At 39.7% G+C, this 16,620-nt stretch overlaps 1 protein-coding gene across 1 annotated transcript in view; it reads left to right on the top strand.

Annotated features, from left to right (window-relative positions):
* Positions 1 to 16,620, top strand: part of eif3hb (eukaryotic translation initiation factor 3, subunit H, b) — a 97,422-nt gene that overhangs the window by 2,205 nt on the left and 78,597 nt on the right. Inside the window, exon 2 of the mRNA XM_056241356.1 lies at positions 14,511 to 14,667. Coding sequence (XP_056097331.1) covers positions 14,511 to 14,667 — 157 coding nt within the window. The remainder of the gene's footprint in view (positions 1 to 14,510; positions 14,668 to 16,620) is intronic.

The following is a 16,620-nucleotide window of genomic DNA, read 5'->3' as shown; positions in this document are numbered from 1 at the left end:
TTAAACTATATTTTATATTATCCTTACAATATGTTATGCATGGTCTACAGTATGTAGATTGAGAAGTTGAATGATATTATGTTAGATTTTAAATGAATGATGTACACATTTCTCTACCGATTGTTGCTCAACAATTACACCCTTGTTATCAAATATGACGATGTTCTGCTTTCTCTTTCAATGTGTTTTGTCAGTTTTTCATTGGTGTTGGAGATGTGCTTATAAAGACATGATCGCAGTCTGAGAGTTTTATAATTATTAAGTAACTGTGTTGTCTTGTTATAAACCCTCATTGACTTGCAAAGCAGCTGTTTTACTATATTATGCATAATTAATGTAGTTCCATCAGGCTGTAGAAGACCATTGCTTCAGTTTAACACAGGCCTCAAATCATTTTTTGCTGTGTTTATGTAGTTTATTCGTTCGTCAGCCACAATAAAGTCACTGAACCGAATTTAATTCAGTGAAGATTCTCAGTCATTTAACTTTCTTGTCTCGCTCCCCACTGCCAAGTGCGAAATGTTGTGAATGCTCAGAAACTTTATGCTTGTTTTCAGCATATGCCTTTGTTTCTTGAAAACCGTCACACTTAGTGTTCCTCTTTTTTAGAAAAGATTGATTTGCTTCTCTCAGTTTCAGGCTCCACTAAAGCTCGGCTCCCGGTTTGAATGGTTGTTTTGTGCCGGAGGGTTTTCCAGCTCATTCTCTGCTGTTTCTGAGGAAACATTTGGGCTTCCTGAAGGTTTTTTGTTTGGTTTTGTCTCTTCCACGATTTCACTGAATAAAGGTGATGATACACAGGGCAACTTTTTGAGCAATGTTGTTGCAATGTTGCCGTCAACGGGCAACCAGATGACACACAGGGCCCACGACCGATCTAAATTATCCAGATAGAAATATATTGCCCATTTTTAATGGGAAAGTGGCCAATCAACAATCGCTCGGCAACATTGCTCAATAAGTTGCCCTATGTATCATCACCTTAAGGTTTTTCATGCGCACGTCACTGGGAGTTATTCTTTTTATTATTTATTCTTTTTTTTGCCCCGTAGTTGCAAACTTCATTATTGTTTTTCCAGCTCAGTGCTGCAGATATGTATACAGATATATGGATGATGGTTCAGAATAACAAAACTCTTAACAGACAACATTGTGAAATATATTATTACAATTTCAAAGAACTATTTTCAATTTGAATATATGCTTTAAAATGTCATCTATTTCTGTGATGCAAAGCTGAATTTTCAGTCAGAAGCCATTTTTCCCCCCAGCCTTAAGTTCAGAAATCATTCTTAAATGCTGATTTATCAGTATAGCGAGTTTAAAATGATATTTAATTAAAAAAGGTCAGGATAATTTTAATGTTTAAGTCACTTTCTCTTTACTCGGTTACTCAACTTCATCCCTATAAAACATATTATTAGGAGAATTTGTGGACATTATTTGAACTTTGATAGATGCCATAATCAAGTCACCTGCTGATAAAAGGTGATTATGATGGGTAATATTGACAATATCAGGCCTAGTTGTGTCCGTCTTTGTCTTTGGATCCCCAGAGTGCTCTAATCTCGGTTAATTCAGTTAATCAAAAACTGAATTTGTTTGACATTTTTCGCCCTGTCAGTGAAGCCGCGGCAGCTCTAGTCGCATTAGCAGGTTTCTGAAAACGCATCTGATGCCGGTGTTATTGATATGCTTGTTTTCTTGTTAATCCTCCCCTGTGAGCAAAACGGTGAGTTACGAAGGAATAGAGGAAGACCCTGATATTAACCATCTGCTGTATTTTCCCTCTCGGTTCGGCCACCTGAGCATCCGGCATTGTTGCCTGCTGTTCACAGAGTTTTTAGATGAATACAAATAAGCTAAATGTATAAAGCAGGTGGATTAGAGGCGACTGCTTCAGGGTGGGTAAGCAGCTTAAACGGAGAGCTCTACAAATCCCTTCCAGGGATATATATCTTCTCAGCTCTCTCTTTCTCTCTCTCTCCGTTATGTGAAACTCTTTATTTTTGACCTTTCAGGCAAAAGCGGTGTGAAATAAGGTCTGCTTCTGCATGAGAATCATAGCAGGGTGATGTTTAAATCGTTTCTGATTTCTGAAACCCTCAGGAGTTTTTCTCTTTTTGTAATGCAAAAAATACAGACTATTCATATTTCTTCCTAGTCAGCTCAATGGCAAAATATTAACCTGAATTCACCCTTAATTGAAAAATGATATGGCGTTTCTGAATCCCCGGCACTTTTACCGTTTAACATCCGATTTGTCTTCCTTAAGGTGATACACACCTCTTTTACTTTCTGCCTCTGCTTTTGTACTGGAGTTATTCTCTTTATTAGCTAAATAAATACCCTCTTTAATGCTTTGCTTGAGCACTTGTCACCCAGAGGAAAGGCATGTGGTCAACAGGGGGCAGCAGCGATCCACTGAAATCACTCTTCACTTCATGCACATCTCTTCAAACGGTGACGTTCGGGTGAAACACTGAAGGCTGGAAGCTTGAATGAAGCATGTCACCGCCTGCTAAGCAGACAGTGCTTTGGATATTCTATTTTAAATAGTTTAGTTGCATAAATATGAAAAGAAATATTACCGGCCACTTTATTAGGTACACCTGTTCAACTGCTTGTTAATGCAAATATTTAATCAGACAGCAACTCAATGCATTTAGGCATGTAGACATGATTATACAGAAGCGTATTGCATTCACTTGAGGAAAAAAATCGACTTAAAAACGAGTTAAGATCTCAGAATTATGAGATACATTTTTCTTGAAAAACATTTTTTTCACTCTGTTTTTTTGTGAATTAACGAGTTACTCGTAATTTTGAGATAATTAAGTCATTAATTCAGAAAAACAGAGCAAAAACTTTTTCCCATGAAAAATTATCTCGTAATTCTGAGATAATTAACACGTTAATTCAGAAAAACAGAATAGATTTTTTTCCTTAAGTGAATGCAATACGCTTCCGTATGATTAAGATGATCTACTGAAGTGTAAACCGAGCATCAGAATGGGGAAGAAATGTGATTTAAGTGACTTTCACACACAACCATCTCTAGTGTTTACAGGGAATGGCCCGAAAAAGAGGAAATATCCAGCGAACGGCAATTCTGTGAGTGAAAATGCCATGTTGATGCCAGAGGAGGTCGAGCTGATAGAAAGGGAACATTAACTCAAATAAGCACTCATTATAATCAAGGTCTGCAGAACAGCATCTGAACCATAGACTGTAAAAATAGATGGATGACGCTTGTGCAATGACGTAGACGTGACGTATGATGTGTGGAACGAGCTGTTGTTGTTGAATGAAGTTTCATAAATCCATCCCACCACTCCTCGTTTCAGACTCTCATCCACAGATGCCTTGTTTTGGGCATCATGGGAAGGGGCGATCTTACTGATTAATAAATATAAGCAGAACGGTATAATCATGTGCCCGTTGTATCCTAACTAGGACATGAAATAGAAAAATATGAAGTCTGCTCTTTAAAACAAAGAAAGAAGCGATGTAGGAGAATAGTTTGCCCAAACAGCGGGAAACTTGCAGTGAGCACATGTCAAAAATCATGCTTTTGACATTTAAACATGCGGATCAACCCGATCACTTGATATAGCGTTCATGTAAACACTACATTCAGATTCTTCAATCGGAATTAATTAATTAATTAATGCATAAAATTCTGCACTTGTGCATTCTTGAGTTTTAGTTTTGTTTTTGCCTGCATGAAGTGAATATGATTTAACTGGGCACAAATAAGCATATGCTCCTCCTGTAACAATAGGCACGTTTCCATTACAGATTTGCGCAAAACTTGCGATTTTTTTTTCTAAATATCGATACAAAACTATTGCGAAATGGCGGCGTTTCCATTAACATTCCAAGTCATTCCAAAAATCATGAAAACGGACGTTGGTAGGTTTATATATATCAGAGCCACCGCACTAGACATTATTATTAGGCTATTAATTATTAATGGAAGGAGATGTGTGTGTGTTATCCAAGCATTAATGGCAAGACCCTTATACTGTGAACGGCACATATTCTCTGTGTTTCTTTCTCATTTCTGCTCCGAGGTCTTGATTGTGGCATTTCTTTGAGGTTTAGAATCCAGTATTCCTGTAATTCTTTTTTCTTTTATGAATTTAATAAAGAACTCAGTCTCGTCTTCTGTCCGCACACACCCCGGTCTTCTACGTCAGGTGACTGTAAATGGGCAAAAACTGTTTCCATTGCAGTTTTGCAAAATATTCCTTTTTCGAATTGCCTGAAAAACCGCCTCATGCGAGCGTAAAAAATTTTCCGCGATAAACGGGAGTTTTCGCGAAATTGATTTGTTTCCATTGTGCGCATTTTCAATTCGCAATTTCAATTTGAGCAATTTGAAGGGTAATGGAAACGCGACTAGTGAATGATTGAGTACCTTGTTCTTTTCCTAGCCAAGCGGAAGAATGTATCTGGTTTTTAGGCTATGAATTCTTTGTACTTTTAGGATCAAAATGACTGGTTCCCATCATCCAAATGGATAAATTCGACATTCGACAAGGCCCTCCCGCACTCTTTATGACTAATGTGTGTCTTTAAAACTGTGATTGACTCTCTCAACAACCGTTTGGTGGATTCAGATGGTGACAGAAGGTGAGCGTGAGTGGATCTTATATGCGGCCCTTGAGGGCCCTCTGAGAGCCGATACCACAGTGACGGCGGGCTATGAAGTGCAGATTAACAGTCTGAGAGAAGAACTTGATTCGCCGTAAAGCTGGAGCACTTCTACAGCAAGCGTAAAAGATTGATGGCTCAGCGGGTGCAGTGGGTGCACAATAAGATCTTGCTAGCAACAGGACGAAAGCGAATCTGAGTTTCTTATTTGTCCTTCAGCATTCCTCACTGTGCTCTGGCTACGGTCAAAGTAACAAGCTCAACTCCGATTGGAAGATTTTTCTTTAGGTTCTGCTGGGAAATATTGCGTTGTGGCATCCAAAATACTTTTTTCATCACCATTTAATATCTAAAAACTCAATTTATAGCAATTTAATGTCTTTAAAGCATCTTTTAAAGCAGATTTCTTTGGTCCTATACTCTTAAAAATAAAGTGATGCCACAGAAGAACCATTTTTGGCTCTTTTAGGTTTAGGTTTTAGGTTCATTTAGGTTCTTTTACCACGTCATGCTTACATCATGCTTGCGTATGGCGACGTACACAGTGACGTAACGACGTCGTTCGCTGGGCTCTCTAGTCAGTGGAAAAACAAACCGGTTCTGAGAAGGTTCACAAGTTAAACCAACTTTGAACCAGCACCAGTTCCGAACCAGTTCTTTTTTTTGGTGGAAACGAGGTACTGGTGCTGAACCATTTTGTCCTAGTGTGAAGAACATTTGAGAAAATCTAAAGAACCCTTTTTCAATGGAAAGTTTCCATGGATGTAATGGAATCAATCCATATTGATCCATATCCACATTCATCACCATTTCATAACTAAAAACTCAATTTATAGCAATTTAATGTCTTCAAATCATCTTTTAAAGCAGCTTTCTTTGCACTCTTAAAAATTATATAATTATAATACACAGAAGAACCATTTTTGGTTCCCCAAAGAACCTTTCAGTAAACCATTGAGGAACCATTTTTTCCTAGTGTGATGAACCCTTTTCCAATATGGATGTTAGCGATTCTTTATGGAATCAAAGAACCATTATTTTTAAGTGTAGAGATTATGTCGGGCTAGTTTTTGTGGTGTGTTCCTCACGTCGACTCTATAATCCAGCGGGGGTTTGTCTGATTCAGCATGTTGAATCACTGTCGTGAGAGAGATCGCTCTGATTGGCTGATCAGTTTAGCGAACGATTTTTACTTGCCCTGTCAAAATGCACAAAAAGTTATTGTTTTCATCATTTTTGACCCATGTAACCTTATAAACAGTGCTTCAAGAATTACAGGTAGGTCTAACATGTAGGACATACACAGAAATGTACTGAAGTTATCAAACACTTCACAGTCTTCACTGCATAAATTATAAATTAAATATAGATTAATCTAGGATTAATCCAGGATCTTGTCTATGTTAAATCGCTGTCGTGAGAGAGATCGCTCTGATTGGCTGTTCAGTTTAGCGAACGAGTCTTTGTGGTGTGTTCACGGCAAGCACAGTTTTTTTGTCCCAGACACAGCCGACGCGAACACAACTTTGATCACCACTATTTTTTAATGTCTTAAAGGCTTTGAAGAGCCTTTGAAGGCGCAGCTTTGTTTGATGCGTTGATGTAACTTCCACTGAAACAGGAAGCTAAGGCGGGACATATTGAATGGCTCCTCCCCCTTTTTCAAATAGCCAATAGCGTTTAGTTTACCTCACAGACTGCAGTCGTACTTGACGGCTCCATGGAAGCGAATCCGAGCGCTGATGATACGCTGGATTCAATAGTAGAGGTGTGAATAAATTCTTAACCAACATTGGAAAACAGAATAAAACTCGAGCGTTTGAGCAACCGAACACACATCTCCGTGACGTGTCAACGGTCGCTTCGGCCAGGTGGTGTTTATAGCATAGGGGGCGGAGCTTTAGATTCTAGAGAGCATTTGATTGGACAGAAGATGTGATGAGAAGCTGTAAGTGAGAGACTGTAAGTTTTGAATGCTTATATCTCCTAAATGCGAATTTTGTCATTGTTTTTGGAACACACCAGCTTATTCATATCCTTAAGGCTAACATATTCATACTAAAAGCTAAACAACTTTGATTTCAAAGGGCCTTTAAGAGTGTAGTTCTGACACAAAGTAGATGTCCATCTGCTGGAAACTCGTCTGAGGTCGTCCGTCCACCTTTTCTGATTAGTGCACACCTTGCCGAAGACTTTCTGCTCTTCCTCGTGACTTTGCAGTGTCTGAGTTTCGGTTGCTTGACATATGGACTACAGGGACTAGCGCTCAATGCCTGCCTCATTCTCACTCTGGATCCCCGGTGACTTCGGCTTGGGTTAGAAATCACTCTCTCTTCGACCTGTGAATGCCACTTGCTCTGTAACTCTCACAGTCACCTTGTCCCACTAAAGCCTTGTTTATACTCGACGCGTCCGCACGAGCGCGAGTCTCCGCTGACTGCGCGCGGACCTCTCCATATGGACGAGGCGTTTATACTTGACGCGCTCGCCGTTGTGCTATTCTGTGAAACGACAGGGGGCGACTCGGAGTAATTCTCCTCTAAACCACCAGGAATCAGCAGTGAAGAAGTAGTTTGCCATTTATTAGTAGTTTATTAATTTCTGATTCATATAAAAAGAGTAATAAATGCAGTAGGTTTATTGTACTTTCACTGCATGTAAACTAGTAAACAACTGAAGCCTTATTGAAGAGTGTTTAAACCTTAATTTCATCAGCAGGGCTTACTTCTGCTATTGTAGGCTTATTTTGTAAATATAAGCAGTTACTTTAGAGTGCAAACTGGGTGCTTAATGTAAATGTGTTCCTATTCAAAAAATGAGAGGCTTTTATGGTCGCCCATCAATGCAAATGTCTCTGTGTATAGAAGGATCATAAACATGCTGATACAGACGCACCAGTTCGGCCAGATTCGGCTCGAAGTCGTTCATCTTCGGATGCGGCGCCGCGCGCGATGTTACAAAAAGTGCCGTGCACACCGCCAGGCGAAATGGGGTCTTGCGCACCCAACGCGCACGACCGCCCACACCGCAATGACGTCATTTTTGCCGCGCGCACTTCGCGCTCTTGCGGACGCGTCGAGTATAAACAAGGCTTAAGGCCAATTTATACTTCTGCGTCGGGTGCGCGCAGTAGGTACGGCGTAGCATACGCACAGACGCGTACCATACGCCGTACCCTTCGCCGTAACCTGACGCGCACCTCCTCAAAAATGTAACTACACGTCGCGACGACGCGGACCGCAAGATCTGTGATTGGTCGGCTTGGTAGCATCGCGTTTCCTTCTATGCATTTCCGGCGTGTTCTTCTGCACCGCCCGCCATTTTTTAATTCTAAGTACAGCGAAACTGTTAAAAAAACTAAAAATTTACCTTTTCCACCTCTATAAGCTCCAACTCCAACATGATCTGCTCTCTTTCAGTCGGCATTGCTTGTAGTAACCTAAACTCAAAACAGCCGCGAGGAATCTAAACACAGTGGAACATTAAAACCCTCCGCTGCCAACTAGCGTTTCGGCGCTGTACTGCAGAGCAACGCAGACCTAAACGCAGAAGTATAAATGCTCATGACGGCGTTGCCTACGTGCGTAGCCTACGCCGTACACTACGGCGTACACTCGACGCAGAAGTATAAATTGGCCTTTAAGACAACGAGCAAAGGCTTTGTCGAAACTTGACACATCCGGACATACGGCTGGTCTCCTCTCTGGCCATTTCTTTTTGTTTTTTAAAAATCTTTCAGTGCTTTTTTGCGAAGGGCAAACATCCTATTTTACATATCAATTTGTCATTTAGCTTTTTTTTCTGTAGTCACAGTTTAAATTTAGTTTTTTCCACGTCATATTCATTGATTTTAGTCAGTGTTACTAATATAGTGTTATAATAATATATATATATGCATATTATTATAGTGGTGCAAATAACATTTTAGTTGACGGGAGTGCAAAATAAAACCTTGTGAAAACCTGCTCTCCTGAAAAACATTGATAAGTAGACTATTGTAATGAATTCTTTATGCTTTCATTTTCATTGTCCTTCCATTTTAGTGCGGTATGCAAAGTGAATTCACAATGTATTCAGTTTCAATCACTGTTCAGTTTAAACTCACAACCCAGGCATTATTGACTGAGTACAATGGGTCTTGACTAGCACTGTAGGCCTGGTTTAATATGACTAAAGCGACTGGCTCTTTGACCCGCTGGAGTCTTGGCTAATGGCCTAAGTGCTTGTTATTCGCAAGCTGTCTGCTTTATTGATAATCAGATGGCAACCCGCCAATACAGCCATCAGCTGACAACTCAAGACCCCTGCCAGCGTACAGTCAGCCAGAGCTCTACCTCTGGGTTAGGGCATTATGGGCATGAATGTTTGCTGTCAGGGTCCCGAGGTCTAATAATTATGTTCGTTCAATGAGTAAAATTGGACCTGTGAAGATAGTCAATTTCAGTAATAAAGTTGTTTGGATTGATTTCTCAACTCTTGCAGGCTCTGTCAGTTTTTCTTTTGGACCCCTAGAGTAGAAAAGTATAATTGGATAATTAAAAATGGTGTATATATATATATATATTTGGGCTGTCAGTTAAACGCGTTATTAACGGCGTTAACGCAAACCCATTTTAACGGCGTTAATTTTTTTATCGCGCGATTAACGGTCTTTTTGGCCTAGGAAACTGTGTTTTTTTTTCCACATGCTTTTGCAACCGGATGGGGCGCTGCGCTATGAACCCCATTCATGTCAATGGCTTGCGCCGCGCGAGGACGTTTTGTTGCTTCGTCGACCAAAGCGCACGCGGATCTAGCTAGACCGGAAACAAAACAACAGGCACGACGCACACACTTGTTTAGGCTTGCGAGCCGCCCAAATAGTAGGCTAACGTTACGTTTTGAGTGGATGACGAGCGCGAGACGCCGAAATGGATGCCAATAAGATTCTGAATGGAAAGTTTACTTTTAAAAAGTTGCCAAATGGTCCCATTGACGAGACCAAAGTGATCTGTGTGTTTTGCCGTTGTGAACTGAGCCATCATCATCGCAGCACGTCCAGTCTGAAATACCACTTGATGATGGCCAAGCACACACACACACACACACACACACACACACACACACACACACACACACACACACACACACACACACACACACACACACACACACACACACACACACAGCTGATGCGAAGCTCCGCCCCCTCGTCAATATCAGGACCTCGTCAGTATTTCTTTCACCCTTTTATTGATGGACAGTGTTACATTGAGAGATTATTTGCTCCAAGTGAGAATGTTAGTGTGAAATTGAACACAGTATATGCCAGTGTTGTTTTCAATAAAAAACATTTGCACAAAGCAAGCCGATCCACTTTTCCATGTTGATAAGAGCATTAAAATGAGAAAAAATAATGGGACAAAAAGAAATCAAGAGACATTTAGAATAGATTAAAATGAGCAATTAATCGCGAGTTAACTATGACATTAATGCGATTAATCGCGATTAAATATTTTAATTGTTTGACAGCACTAATATACACTCACCTAAAGGATTATTAGGAACACCATACTAATACTGTGTTTGACCCCCTTTCCCCTTCAGAACTGCCTTAATTCTACATGGCATTGATTCAACAAAGTGCTGAAAGCATTCTTTAGAAATGTTGGCCCATATTGATAGGATAGCATCTTGCAGTTGATGGAGATTTGTGGGATGCACATCCAGGGCACGAAGCTCCCGTTCCACCACATCCCAAAGATGCTCTATTGGGTTGAGATCTGGTGACTGTGGGGGCCATTTTAGTACAGTGAACTCATTGTCATGTTCAAGAAACCAATTTGAAATGATTCGAGCTTTGTGACATGGTGCATTATCCTGCTGGAAGTAGCCATCAGAGGATGGGTACATGGTGGCCATAAAGGGATGTACATGGTCAGAAACAATGCTCAGGTTGGCCGTGGCATTTAAACGATGCCCAATTGGCACTAAGGGGCCTAAAGTGTGCCAAGAAAACATCCCCCACACCATTACACCACCACCACCAGCCTGCACAGTGGTAACAAGGCATGATGGATCCATGTTCTCATTCTGTTTACGCCAAATTCTGACTGAATGTCTCAACAGAAATCGAGACTCATCAGACCAGGCAACATTTTTCCAGTCTTCAACTGTCCAATTTTGGTGAGCTCTTGCAAATTGTAGCCTCTTTTTCCTATTTGTAGTGGAGATGAGTGGTACCCGGTGGGGTCTTCTGCTGTTGTAGCCCATCCGCCTCAAGGTTGTGCGTGTTGTGGCTTCACAAATGCTTTGCTGCATACCTCGGTTGTAACGAGTGGTTATTTCAGTCAAAGTTGCTCTTCTATCAGCTTGAATCAGTCGGCCCATTCTCCTCTGACCTCTAGCATCAACAAGGCATTTTCGCCCACAGGACTGCCGCATACTGGATGTTTTTCCCTTTTCACACCATTCTTTGTAAACCCTAGAAATGGTTGTGCGTGAAAATCCCAGTAACTGAGCTGATTGTGAAATACTCAGACCGGCCCGTCTGGCACCAACAACCATGCCACGCTCAAAATTGCTTAAATCACCTTTCTTTCCCATTCTGACATTCAGTTTGGAGTTCAGGAGATTGACTTGACCAGGACCACACCCCTAAATGCTTTGAAGCAACTGCCATGTGATTGGTTGACTAGATAATTGCATTAATGAGAAATTGAACTCGTGTTCCTAATAATCCTTTAGGTGAGTGTATATATCATTTTTTCCCCCCTGTAATCCAGCTTTCAAAACCTATGTTCCCTTAGGCTGAGTCCACTAAAGCATGTGTGAATCCTGAGCGTATATATGACAAATATCTTGTAAAATGTGTGGTCAGTACTGCCTTTAATTTAGTTTAATTTATTAATAATAATTGAATTTATTTTTTAATTTATTTTTTTATTCTAGTTTATTTATTTATTTTATTTAAATAAAATTGTATCCTCTTTTATTCTATTTATAAATTATTTTACTCCATTCTATTCTATGTTTGGGGGAAATAACAGTTCTGGAAATGTGATTATCCAAGTCATTTCGGACCTACCTCGTGAATGACAGACATGTATTTGGGATCTTCCACTATGAGAACTGTAGATTCTGGTTGTAAGTCTTTTTAACTCTCAGAAATTGCTTCCAAGCACAGGCTCTCCACGAGGGTCAGGCTTTGAAGATGAATGGATGGTGTGTTGTATTGATTTTTTTCCACCCCATATTGGCTCCGTAATCCTGGCTAAGCATTAGGAGATTTAAGCACAGACCTATGTCAAAGGTTTCTGAACTAGGATCTTGTTAACCAGGTCTTTCCTTTGGGCCCCACTGACCTTTCAGCGCTGGTCCAATGAACACGATGCACAAGTTTATCAGTGTATCTCTCAGCTTTTTTTATTTGAAACCTTTGAGGGTTTAACATAAGACGTTTTTTATTGTTGTTGTTAGGATTTAAATAAGGTTGCGCTGGTGCTGGTGGTCACAACTGAAAATCTATTATTGCGTTAGATGCCAGGCGTCCCGGACTCGGGGATCGATACTGCTTTGTCGACAGATTCGAGCCCCTGCTGTGCTCGGCTGAAGATGAATTAGATTTTTCTATAAAAACGCGGAGCTTCGTCATTCGCCATTGAGCTTATCGCAGCCATGTGGGATGCTTTACTCTTCACCTGTGCTATTTCATCCACTGTTATTACTGCGGCCCCACTCGCATTTTCCCATTCTCCATCTGTCCTCATCTGTTATCTATAGGGCACATTTCCAATTCCAAATGGTTATGATGTGTATTAAAGTTTACGGATTAAAGATTAAGCTTTATTTTGTCCCAAATCCACCTGCATACCATGATCATCACATTTCCAGGAATCCCTTCATCCTTTATCATTTATACTCCAGACCATGCTTTCCAATGGACTATTATTCAGACTCAGCACACTTCCAGTCAAATGTCTGGATACTAACTCTTTATTTATTACTGCTATTTGTCATGTTAAATAATAAATAAACAAATAACCTAAAACTATAATGAATTTGATTAATGTACATGTGTATATCTGGCTGTTTCCTTGCAGTAATTTAAAATCTTTCAGTGTGTTTTGCGAAGGGCAAACATCCTATTTTATGTACCGCTTTGTCACTGATATTTACATCCCTGCATTGCGGTGCCAAACTTGTGCAGTGTAAAACGATGCATTGTTAGAGGATGCTTAGCAATAGCAACAGACAGACAATAATAATCAATGCTTTGAACAGTCACGGAAATGCATGTAATTGTATATAAACGGTTATTTCAGTCTTTGAGGGGAAACATGTCAAATGGTGACAGAAAACACTGGAGTGAAGAAGAGACGGTTTCATTCTTACAGTATAAACTTAATATAGTACAGTCTGCGGTTACATAAAATGAGGTTGTGCAATGCCAGAGCGTTTTGATGAAGGTAAGGGAATAAAGCTGTGTTGCTTAGCACTATTCAGACAGGATTTATTTCTAAATGACATTTGAGTTACAATTATTAAAGTAAGACATCTGCCATCAGTATTGTCGCTTAAAATATAATTTTATTCATGGATCAAATTTAGCTTCATATCGGTTCTTTCGCATCGGGTAGTTATAGGAACTCAGTAGAGATCAACCGATAATCGGTTTTACCGATATATTTACCGATATTTAAGCATTTTCCCATAATCGGTATCAAATTAGACTTGGATGACTAACTTTTCTTAGCAGTTTATGCAACTAAGTATGGCTGATTACATAAAATGAGGTTGTGCAATGCAATGCCAGAGTGTTTATGTAATCAGCAATACTTAGTTGCATAAACTGCTAAGAAAAGTTAGTCATCCAACAAGTCTAATTTGATACCGAACAGTAAGACTGATTACCCCTAACTAACTGCTAGTTGATCATACTAGTTCTTAAAGCGCAGTTTTAACATAATGCCTAAGTTTATGCAACTGGCCCCTGGTCGCATTCTATGTTTGTCCAATCACTGACACTGCAAATATGCAAATATGAAGTTTAACCCTGGGTTTAGGAATGTTCAAATATAAATAAAACAAACACAAACACAATGTTTAACGTCAGCATATGAATAAATACCGAGAAGTATGACAAGTTTGAAATGTGATTCCGTTAACCAGGGTTAACTAACTAGTTTCTGGAGAAAACATCACGGTTTTCTCCAGAGCGGCTATATATATATATAAATGAACTAAATTAATAGATTTTTTACAACAAAAATGAACCATCACTGAACTTACTTAAGCAGGACTATTTTCTTTTGGAAACAAACTTTGTTGCATTATTTTCCTGTTATCTCTGTAAAGCTGCTTTGATACAATCTGTATTGTAAAAAGCGCTGTATAAATGAAGGTGACTTGACTTGACTAGCCTCAAGAAGTGTGAGTGTTAGTGGATGAATTTAATAAATTTTAAGGCCAGACAAGTAGTTTGTTGAGGGTTGTTTTTTTAGGGAAGGACTACATGCCCTCACACATATATTCAACCTATAGAATGAACTCTTAATACGCATGTGCACGCCATCAGCTTCTCACAGGTTCGCGTTTTTAAAGTTTGCGTAGAGAGAACTTAAGAGTTTTCTGTAAAACGGTGTCGTGTTAGCGGCCCCTAAGTTAATAACTAATGATCGTTGCGACGGAAGTGAATCAATCAAAACTAAAACTTTATTCTAGAGCTGTCATAAAGCCAAAACAATCTATACTTTAATTTCCTATTATCACTGTAAAACTGCTTTGGAATAATCTACATTGTTAAAAGCGCTATATAAATGACATGAGGATGACTTGACTTGATGTTCAAGCATGTGTATGTTGTGTTCCAGGTGGTGATGAAGATCATCAAGCATTACCAGGAGGAAGGCCAGGGCAGTGAGGTGGTGCAGGGGGTGTTGCTGGGGCTGGTGGTGGAGGACCGGCTCGAGATCACAAACTGCTTCCCTTTCCCTCAACACACAGAGGACGATGCGGACTTTGATGAAGGTAAGGGAATAAAGCTGTGCTGCTTAGCACTATTCAGACAGGATTTATTTCTAAATGAGTTACAATTATTAAAGTAAACAATCTGCCATCAGTATTGTCGTTTAAAATATAATTTTATTCATAGATCAAATTTAGCTTTATATCGGTTCTTTCGCACTGGGTTGTTATAGGAACTCAGTAGAGATCGACCGATAATCGGACCGATTATCGGTCAATTACCGATATTTCCCCCGATATTTAAGCATTTTCCCATAATCGGATTCACCTGTAAATGGCGCTACAGAAATAAAACATTGAATAAATATCGGTTCTGTATATCGGTTAGCGGGCACATAAACGCAAATAATTGGTTTCTGTAATAAAAAATCAATATCGGTCGATCTCTAGTACTCAGTTATACGAACTAACCACCAGGGCGGTCCCCTGAGAGCTTAATTTTTATATATCGTCAAAGGAGACTCATATATCGTATGATATATCATATCGCCCACCAATAATCATGTTAAATTATCGTGATTGATATAATATTGACCAAAAATAATCAAAAATAAAATTATTATGATTTTTGCCATAACGAGCAGCCCTGATGTAAACTGTGTGTGTACATTGCTTTTTAAAAATGGCGGGTGCTGGTGTTTCACAAATGCGGTCGCAAATGTAGCCTAAATTGTGCTAGGTTGAGCTAATTTAGTTCCTCCAAAAGGTGTTCCTATAACTAAAATCAGTCGTAGTTCCTGCGGTGCGAACACGGCTAAAAGCGGGCACTTCCGCCAATAGTTATAGTGACTATGAAAATGTTTCTCCTGTGCGAAAGCTCCTATTGTATCATAGAAATACCCATCAGAACTGATGCGACTCAGTTGACTTTCTCAGAAATGCAATGAATATATTTTGGGCTTCCTGAAGAAATTTTGAAATAATCATTATAAGCAGCTTTTGGGGAGAAAGCCAATGATTTAGTGACAGTGTTGAGATGTGGTACATTAGGTACTGATAGAGTGCAGACACACAAATAAGAGATAGTGATCCTGTTATTCCAGTTCAATGTAGATCGTTCTGCCTTAAATTGTGTCTGATAAGACTGTCAACAACTTTCTGATTTTATAAGCAGCCATTTGGTTAGAAACACCTTTTGCACTTCTCGTTCTTTTTCTTTCAGTATTGCCTAAACACACAGACACTAGGTAGATGAAAAACTAGATGTATAAACCATCATAACAAGATCTGAACCCCGAACAGTTGTGTTTGTAGCCCCGTATTTTTATCTGCTAATCTGCCATTGCATTATTGTCCAATTAGCCACAGTGTTCGAATGTGGGCCATTTGTATCTGACTGCAGATTTTCAATTATTGCTTAAGGGTCTGTCATATACAAATGGAAGATGGTGCTGTTATTCAAATTGGTGTTTAACCAACTATAAAAGTATGATATATTGTTCTATTTATTGTTGTTTAATGCAGTTTTGCACACAAGATCGAAATTAAGCGGCATTTATTTCAGTGACACCAGGGAAATTTCACTTTTATCTCTCGTCCTTGCGTTTCGTCACACATTAAACTCCTCTACAAGTGTAAGCTTTTGTGTTTTATCACACCACTGTGTCTGGTGATCACTAAGGCAGAAAAACGTCACCGTCGATCGTCGCACTAGTAAACGGCAGAGTAAATTGCTGTGTAATTCAACAGAAACCTGTATCAGAGTAAAGGTTTGGGGCTCAGCTTTTATAGGGTTTCTCCAGAGAGGCCTGGTTTCGGCACAGAGCGAGAGTTGTTTATTGGGTTTTACGGCCTGCGAGATCACAGGTGTTCGCCAGTGAGATGTGTCGTGCGTCATGCGAGGGAGAATGAAGCAGGTTTGGATTATTAAAAGTGTAATGGGCTGTAGAGGCTCTGAAATGGAGGCCAAAATTGACTAAGGTGTTGCTTTGTGGGACACCAAAATAGGGCTGGGTG

The sequence above is a fragment of the Rhinichthys klamathensis genome, unplaced genomic scaffold (assembly GCF_029890125.1).
Source record: "Rhinichthys klamathensis goyatoka isolate OS25496 unplaced genomic scaffold, OSU_Roscu_1.1 h1tg000637l_1, whole genome shotgun sequence".
NCBI lineage: Eukaryota > Metazoa > Chordata > Actinopteri > Cypriniformes > Leuciscidae > Rhinichthys > Rhinichthys klamathensis.
This window is presented reverse-complemented; position numbering and strand designations above follow the sequence as displayed.